This window comes from Talpa europaea (genome assembly GCF_964194135.1).
Source record: "Talpa europaea genome assembly, chromosome: 15".
Lineage (NCBI taxonomy): Eukaryota > Metazoa > Chordata > Mammalia > Eulipotyphla > Talpidae > Talpa > Talpa europaea.
The window spans coordinates 76,339,505-76,348,507 of record NC_140083.1 but is presented as its reverse complement, the minus strand read 5'-3'; the positions used below and the strand labels follow the sequence as shown (position 1 = coordinate 76,348,507).

General features: G+C 47.0%; 1 protein-coding gene across 1 annotated transcript; it reads left to right on the top strand.

Annotated features, from left to right (window-relative positions):
• Positions 1-4,425: 4,425 nt before the first annotated feature.
• LALBA (lactalbumin alpha) lies at positions 4,426-6,411 on the top strand (the record flags this gene model as incomplete). Its single annotated transcript, XM_084254846.1, has 4 exons — positions 4,426-4,558; positions 5,125-5,283; positions 5,756-5,831; positions 6,351-6,411. 4 exons carry the CDS (start codon positions 4,426-4,428, stop codon positions 6,409-6,411), a joined length of 429 nt encoding a protein of 142 aa, XP_084110972.1.
• Between the last annotated feature and the right edge of the window lie 2,592 nt (positions 6,412-9,003).

Here is a 9,003-nt window from a genome sequence, read left to right as displayed (position 1 = left end):
CTGGGGTACAGGCCAGAGGTATTGGGGGTGAGAGGATTCACCAGAGACAGTGGGGAGCAGAACAGGCAGACCAACCGAAATACACTGCTGAGGGGAGCAGTGGGCGAGCCAGGAGAGGTCTGCTGTGCTATGTGGGTATCTCCCCGGCTGGGGATTGAACTCGTGCTGTAGTGGCTGCGCACAGCTTCATAGGTTGTGTCTTAACCCCTTGCGCCTCCAGGGAGGCCCACAACCTCTTGTTTTAACAGACAGCAAGGAGATCATTAGGATCCATATTACCCAAATGTTTATTTAAAAATGTAAATAGGACTCTAAGTACTTTATGGGGAAGGGAATATCAGGAAATCTGCATTTTGTAGCACCGCAGGCATTCTTATGACCACTCAAGTTTGCAAACCCAGCTCTGGCAAACATCGAGGAGGGCACATATGGGTAGTATCTCTCCAAGTTCCTGGCTTCTGTGAGACACAAGGAAAACAGGATTTGTTACGAAGAACCTCAGAGAAAGTGAAGCTAAGATCTGGTACAAGACAAGGATGTCCACTTTCACCACTACTATTCAACACAGCATTGGAAGTCCTAGCTAGAGAAATCAGGCAAGAGAAACAAATGGAATCCAATTTTTTTTTTGAAGATTGATTTATTTATACAAGCACTGGGTACAGTCAGAAGCGCAGGAGGGTGTGAGAATTCACTAGAGGTACACTGTTGAGGGGAGCAGCAGGTGGTCTGCACGCCATGTGGGACCCTCCTCCGGTGGCCGGGGAGCAGCCGGGGATTGAACCGGCGCTGCAGAGGCTGCGGGCAGCTTCGCAACCCAGCGCTCAACCACTGCGCCACCGGGGAGGCCCTGGAGTCCAATTTGGGAAAGAAAAAATACAACTTCCTTACTGCAGTATGGTGGCATGGTACAAAATCATTCTGCAAAAATGAGTCGTTTTCTTATTTCAAACAAGTTTGAAGAGAAAGAAATCCAGAAAATAATCTCATTGACAATTACAACAAAAAGAATATCTAAATATCTTTGTTAACAAAAGAAGTGAATAATATATACAAAGAAAACTTTAAGACATTGTTAAAAGAAATAGAAGAAGGGGCCTCCCCTGGTGGTGCAGTGGTTGAGCGCTGGGTTGCAAAGCTGCCCGCAGCCTCTGCAGCACCGGTTTGATCCCTGGCGAGGGTCCCACATGGCGCGCAGACCTCTCCTGCCGCCCGCTGCTCCCCTCAGCAGTGTACTTCGGTCCTTCTGCCTGCTCTGCTCCCCGCTCTGGCTCTGGTGAATTCTCTCGCCCTCCTGCGCTTCTGACTGTACCCAGTGCTTGTATAAATAAATAAAAATAAATCTTTAAAAAAAAAATGAAGACAAAGAAATGGAAATAATAGTTCTGCGTATGGGTTGGAAGAACAAATATTAAGATGGCCATCCTACACAAAGCAATATGCAGATTCATTGTAATTCCTATCAAGATTCCAACGGCATTCTTTAAAGAAATAACAACATTGAAATTCACATGGAAACACAAAAGACTTCAAAAAGCTAAAGTGTTCCTGGACAGCCACCTGCAGAAGAGAGGAGATTTGGGGCACGAGCTTTTCCATTAGCTGTTCTCACTTTCTACTTTCTATATCTTTCTGTGAAGAATTGTAATTGTTCCCATTAAAGTCTGTCTTCATTTTCAGATCACCCCGCCCTTATATGCTAGTTTGCAAACATTTCTAAGGAAATCATGCATCCTCTTCCCCGAGGCATATTTATTTTCTCTTCTGCACTGAGCTATGCTGGAGACCTAGATACTGCTTTTTTTTCTTTCAGGAAAGGGCAGAGACACAATCGAATTATAGGCAAGCAGGCTGCTGGCAGAACTCTTGACTGGAAGCATAGAACGCACCCAAGGGCCCTGGGTCCCAGCCCACCATTTCATTCTATCACAGGCACTTAGTCTGCAGCGCAGGCTGTGGGTCTGCTAGGATTAAAGAACTGCTTAAGCCACCATTTTGGCTATGCAGTTCAGCTTTTCAGTACAAAGTCCATTAGGCCCAATCAATTAAGTACTGACCCTGCAAAGATGCCTCTTAAGTTAAACAAGAGCAAGATGCTTAATCTCCTGTGACAATGAGTAAATGAGGCATGACCAGGAAGGCCTGGGGAGCCGTGGACGGATAGGTAACTTTGCGTCCAGAGAGACATCAGTGGAATGCCTTGTTAACAAGATGGCTGCCAGAAGCAAAGACCAGAAAGTCTGATTTTGGTCTTCAAACTTTGGGCCATTAAACTGGGCTGTAAATCTGAATTGGGTTTGCAGACTCCTCTCTCCTAAAATGCAGTTAACCTAAACATACATCCCTTCTTCCTAACTCTTCTCTTTGTCCTGACTTGAGTAATTGACTCTACAATCACTCCCTCAATAAAAGGCGAGGTTCTACCTTCTTAGGAGCATCCTGCAGAACAGTTTGCTCCACGACTCCCATTTCTTTGTCAGTGTGGTGGTGCCTGACTCAACACAGGGCAGAAAGTAGTATATACAAGACTTCACTATTGGCATACAGTCCTCGGACCTCGCTTTTCTTTTTTTTTGTTTGTGGGACCCTCTCTGGCAGCCGGGGAATGAACCGGCGCTGCAGAGGCTGCGGGCAGCTTCGCAACCCAGCGCTCAACTGCTGTGCCAACAGGGGAGGCCCAGATCTCACTTTTCTTATCTGTCCCTCTCCCACGTGGTTCAAAGTCATCCTCTCGCTCACAGCCATAGCAAGCCACACTGGCTTAACGTGATAGAATTCCTATCCCCGTCCTTCAAGCACCCCTCTAATGTCCACAGGTGGACCAGAGGACAGGATGCAATGGCAGCACTTTGGCTGTGTCTCTGGATGCCTTGCTGAAGTACTATCTGCTCATCTCAGCAGACCTAGATCCTCCACGCTCCTTTCATTCATACTACGGCATATGCTGGTCATCCAAGTGTATGGGAGATAGAGTAAAACCAAGAGGAGTTCACCCTAATGACGTTGTCATACAACAGGTTATACCCGTAGTTTGGAAGTCTTAAACAGTTGTTAGGATGGATATATGCCCACTGCGATACAAGAAAAGAGGTTTAGGGGCCTCCCCTGGTGGAGCAGCGGTTGAGCGCTGGGCTGTGAAGCTGCCCACAGCCTCTGCAGCACCGGTTCTATCCCCGGCCTCCGGTGAAGGTCCCACATGGCGCGCAGACCACTCCTGCTGCGCCTGCTGCTCCCCTCAGCTGTGCATTTCGTCAGTTTGCCTGTTCTGTTCCCCGCTCTGGCTCCTCTCACCCTCCTGTGCTTCTGACTGTACCCAGTGCTTGTATAAATAAAATAATCTTTTTTTTTTTTTTAAAAAAAAGGGGGTTTAGAGCCTGGGATATAGGGGGCAAGTCCTGGTATGAAGGAGACTATCAGCTATTAGCCCTGTGACATGCAGCTTGACGCCAGTAGAATTTTTCAGAATTGCTATCTTTAATTCTACTTGCTCAGCAGGGCTGAACTTAAGCATTAGATCCAAACCTTTGCCTTATAGGCTCCAGATAAAACCTAATGCAGTCTTTAAGTCCTTAAAGTCCAATCTTCTTACTGCCTTGGGTCATTCCATTTCACCTTCTGTGGCCAACTTTGAAGCTCTTCACAAGTTTCTATACATGTGTAGAACATATATCCATTATATGTTACCCTAATGCCTACTTCACAGAGGATCCGGTTGTCCGGTGGTGGTGGTGGCTGGAGGCTTGGGAGCCTGGTGATAGCCAAACACTGTCATACAGACTTTTCAAGTTCTTCATTTTTCTGTATGAGCAGGTCTCTGGATCCAAGTTATGCTTCTCAAAACCTCCGTTGCCACTCTAACTGCTCCTGAAGCACAATATCGAGGATCTCCCCCTGGACACTGTTTGATGGCTTGGTTGACTGGACAAGTGTCAGCTCTCATCCCGAGCCCAGGCATGTGGTGTCACATGCTGGTTTTTCCATATTTTACATCTCTGAGGGGAAGGGGAGTTGGCTATGGATGCTTGCTGTGTTTTCTGATGGCCTCATTTGTATTCCACCCGGCCCCCCCCCAGCCCCCAGACCTCCTTTGTTTCTGAGAGAGGCTGGGGACATCCTGTTTCCTGGAAACAACCCTACAGAAATGAAGGTATAAACAAAGCCAATGGGAAATAGGATGAGGTTTGGAATGTTCTCTGAACAGAGAACAATATAAGTTATAGACTGGAGGGGGGGGGGGAAGGAAAAGTGTGGTGAACTTGTGGCAGGAGGTTGGCAGGCTTCTTGTCTTGTTGTTGGCATGACCAGTTCCTCTTCCTCGTCTTCCTGGAAGTGGGGCTTGGGGCCAGGGCCCCCGAGGCTTTCTCTGTGAATAAAAGGAGCTCGAGTTGACTGGTGTCCCCATTCAGGTCCATGGGGGCAGCCGAAATGATGTCCTTCCTCTCTCTGCTCCTGGTGGGCATCCTGCTCCCTGCTACCCAGGCCAAGCAGTTTACGAGATGTGAGCTATCCCGGGAGCTGAGGGAGATGGACGGCTACAGGGGCGTCACTCTGCCAGAATGTGAGTTCTCTCGGGCTTGTTACACCCTGTCATTTGCTTCTCTCCTCCACCCTCCACGACTCCCCTGTTCTCTCCCACGTCTACTCAGTTATCTAGTAACCCTCTTATATTATCTGCTTATGTTTACTTTTTTTTTTACACTTATTTCCCTCTCTGTCCTTTCTCCCACTTTCTGATTCTTTTTGAAACTGTATCCTGTCAAGATACTCTGTGCTGGGCCTCCCTGGTGGCTTAGGGGTTAAGTTTCAGCTCTGTCACCACGGCAGCCTGAGTTCCAGCCCCGGCCAGGGAGCTACCCACATGGTGAGGCAGACCTCTCCTGTCTCTCCCACTGCTCCCCTCAGCAGGGTATTTCAGTGGATCCGCCTTTTTTGCTCCTCACTCTGTCTCTGGTGAGTCCTCTCACCCCCCTCACCTCTGGCCTGTACCCCAGCTCTTGCATGCATGCATGCATAAATAAATAAATCTTTTTTTTTTAAAAAAAACTACCCTGTTCTTTGCCAAACTGGGGCATTGCCTGGAGAGCCTGAACATCTCGTGAAACCTCTTTCTTTTCTTCCCCTCAGGGATCTGCATTATATTCCACAGCAGTGGCTGTGACTCACAAACTGTAGTCAGCAACAACGGCAGTACAGAGTACGGACTCTTTCAGATCAGTAACAAGCTTTGGTGTAAAGACAACCAGAACCTTGAGTCAAAGAACATCTGTGACATGTCCTGTGACAGTGAGTAGCCTTGTTGACCCCGTTTCTATATTTCCCTGGAGCCTACCCCTGGGATCATCTCCTTGTTGCTGTTAATCATACCTGACGTGACTGACTTAGCCCTCGCACCCACTGTGGGAGTTGAATTGATGGCATGAAGTAAGACACTATTCGAATTTTTCATGATCACTAAATCCTTACAGTCCCTTGGAGTTCACAGGGAAACAATATGAGCTCTCCGGGAGTCGTGGACTCTGACAGGGTACATTTTCAGAGTAAATAAGTTGATGAATTGATATTCCTCTAACCATGGCCCAGAGACATGAAGGAGTCCCTACCTAAGAGGAGGTACCTGTTTCCTCCTAGAGGAAGGCCAACGATGTGAGTCTCCCGCAGAGAAGACTCTACCTTCTAGACCCAGGCAGGAAAGAAACCCATTACCTCTATGGATAATACTTCGCTTTCTCATCCCTTTTCCTGTTCCTCCTGCCAGAGTTCCTGGATGATGACCTCACGGATGACATGATGTGTGCTCGGAAGATCCTTGATAAAGAAGGCATTGACCACTGGTGATTTCCCACATATTTTTTACCTTTCCTTTCCCTTCCTTCTTACCCTTTAGTTTCGACCCTCACCCTCCCCCTCCCCTGCCCGCCCCTCATCTTCTGGAAGCTAGAATAGTTTCCACAGCATACTTGATCGAGCAGACTCCGTTTTCTAGATCTTAAGCTTCCCTCCCTCCATGCATGTTTAATAATTTTCCTCATAAATGGTTCCCTAATAGAGGGCGGAGACCCAGGCCTTTCTTCAGCTGCTCTCACATCTAATTCTTCTTCTTTAGTCTCAGACCCTAAAGCAAGCTCTTGGAGCCGTTGCTTATCTCTCCAAGCACTCCCGTTTTCTTGGATGTAAAAAATGGACCCATCCCCATGAGGTGGCTCAGTGTCTTGAGTCATCTGTTCTGGAAGAGTCTTTCTGTAATTTTCATCCACAATTTTCCACATCTGCCCTCTTGGGGATAAAGCTGGATGAGGGTTCGAGCTGAGATCCCATCAACCATCTTCCTCTCTCTCATTCTCCATTATCAGGTTGGCTCATAAACCGCTCTGCTCTGAGAAGCTGGAACAGTGGCGCTGTGAGAAGTGGTAACGCCTGCTGTCCCTCTGTGCCTGCCCGCTCCATCTGCCCTGTCCGTGTTCCTAGAATTCCTCTTCCCTGTGGCTACCTCAGTTTGCTTCTTTTTACCCCCTCGACATTAATTTATCGCTGCATTCTGGGCCCTGTGGGATACACTGGACATTGGAGAACTGTTCTCCGGGGACACACAGCTGGTGCACTAGATTCCTGCTCAGTTTCCCTGATGACATTTCAGTTTAATGGATTCCACCTCTGTTCTGAATAAAGGCCTTAATTTTCAGTGACTGATTGAGTTTTCTATCTGGAGGGAGAGGAAGAAAATAGAGTGGGTGAGGGGCCTCCCCGGTGGCGCAGCGGCTTGAGCGCAGCACTGTGAAGCTGTCCGCAGCCTCTGCAGCGTGGGTTTGATTCCCAGCCAGCCAGAGAGATACCCCCATGGCACGGCAGACCTCTCCTGTCTCCCCCGCTGCTCCCCTCAGCAGTGCTTTCAGTCCAGCCACCTGTTCTGCTCCCCACTCTGTCTCTGGTGAATTCTCTCACCCTCCCACGCTTCTGGTCTGTACCCAGCTCTTGTATAAATAAATAAATCTTAAAAAAAAAAAAGAAAATAGGGTGGGTGAGTGTACACTGAAGTCATATGTCGTAGCCACCATTTGTCTCTACTGAAGAATAGGCTGAGCTTAGAAAGACGGAGGTAATAACCCTCTGGTCACTACTCAGTTTTCAGAGACTAAGAGTTGTTTTTATTGTGACTTGGTTATTTATTTTCCACATATGAGATAAAACAACCCAATAACTGTCATTTATTTTCTGACTTACTTCGCTTAGCCTGATCACCTCAAGTTCTATACATATTGTAATGAAAGGCAAGATTTTGATAGCTGAGTAGTACTCTACTGAGCGTATAGACCACAACTCCCGTATCCAGTCATCTGTCATTGAGCATTTAGTTTGTTCCCATGTCTTAGCTATGTGAATAACACATTTACTTCTTTTTGTTGATTCACTGTTAATGTCATTTTTTAAATTGAATTTTATCTTTTTGGTACAATGTATTTTTATTGAGGTAGTATTGGTTTACAACCCTGTGCCTGATTTAGGAGCATAGGGTCACACCCCCTTTTTTTAAAGGTTTATTTATTTGTGCATACAAGAACTGGGGTACAGGCCAGAGGTGCGGAGGGAGGGGGTTAGAGGATTCACCAGTGACAGAGTGGGGAGCAGAACATGCAGACTGACTGAAATACACTGCTTAGGGAACATGGTCAAGACAGGAGAGGTCTGCTGGGCCATGTGGGTCACCTCCCTGGCTGGGGATGGAACTCGTGCTGCAGTTGCCGCTGATTGCCCCATGGTGCTGATGCTTAACCCTTGCTCCACGAGGGAGGCCCCAGGTCACACCTCTTTAGATGAACATCACAATACCATCTCATCACTGAACATCCACAATCTTCCACCATAGACTACTGGGCCTCTTCCTCCACATTCCATCTCTACCAGCCTCAGTTTTGCAGTGCTATTTTTAGGTTTGTTTTGCTATCACTTTGTCTGTTTCTCAGTTTTGTTTGTTTATATTCCACATATGTGTGGAATCATCTGGTATTTGTATTATGCAAGGCCTGGGGGAGGCTTGGAGGAGGCTCTAGAGACACCCCTGATCCCACAAGACCCCCATGGTTGTGTCCAACATCAAGTAAATGCCCAGAACAGCAGGAGAGAAGGATTCGTACACAACAAAAACACCAGCTGCAGGAGAGCAAAGCAACAGCAAACAATGGGAAGAAGGAAAACACAATGGCCAAGGAGCCCACAGGGAACAACACACCACAGAGAAAATCAGACCCAGAACCCAGCAACCATGACAGAGGAGAATTTTCCACCATGTCAGATGAGGGATTCAAAATTACTATACTTAAGAGAGTCAAAGAACTTGAACAACACTCAGAGAACCAAATCAGAAATAAACGAAAAGACCCAGAAAAGAAAAGACTGATACAAGAAACAATCAATGAAAAGAAGAAAAGGATTTAAACTTTAAATAAAGGATAGAGGAGGTACAGGATATTAAAAGATGAATAGAGAAGGGGCCTCTCTGGTGATAGAAGGGGTTAAGACGCAGCACTATGAAGCTATCTGCAGCCTCTGCAGCACGAGTTCGATCCCCAGCCAGGGAGGTGACCCACATGGCGCAGCAGACCTCTCCTGTCTCGCCCGCTGCTCCCCTCAGCAGTGTATTCCAGTCAGTCTGCCTGTTCTGCTCCCCACTCTGTCTCTGCTGAGTCCTCTCACCCCCTGCACCTCTGGCCCACACCCCTGCTCTTGTATGCATAAATAAATCTTTAAAAAAAGGAGATACAAATTTCAGAAAAGCCATGAAAATAGAACAGATGGTTTGGAAGAACGAATCAGTACTCTGAAGACATAGATATGAAAAGAACCAAGAAAGTGAAGAAAAGAGAGATACAAAGAAAAAAGAATGAAGAAACACTTTGAGAACACTGAGTCCATGAGGAAATCATGTACAAGTCAAAGGAGTCCCAGAAGGAGGAGAGACAAGGAAGCTGAAAAACTATTCAGACGTAATTAAAGAGAACTGCCCAAAGT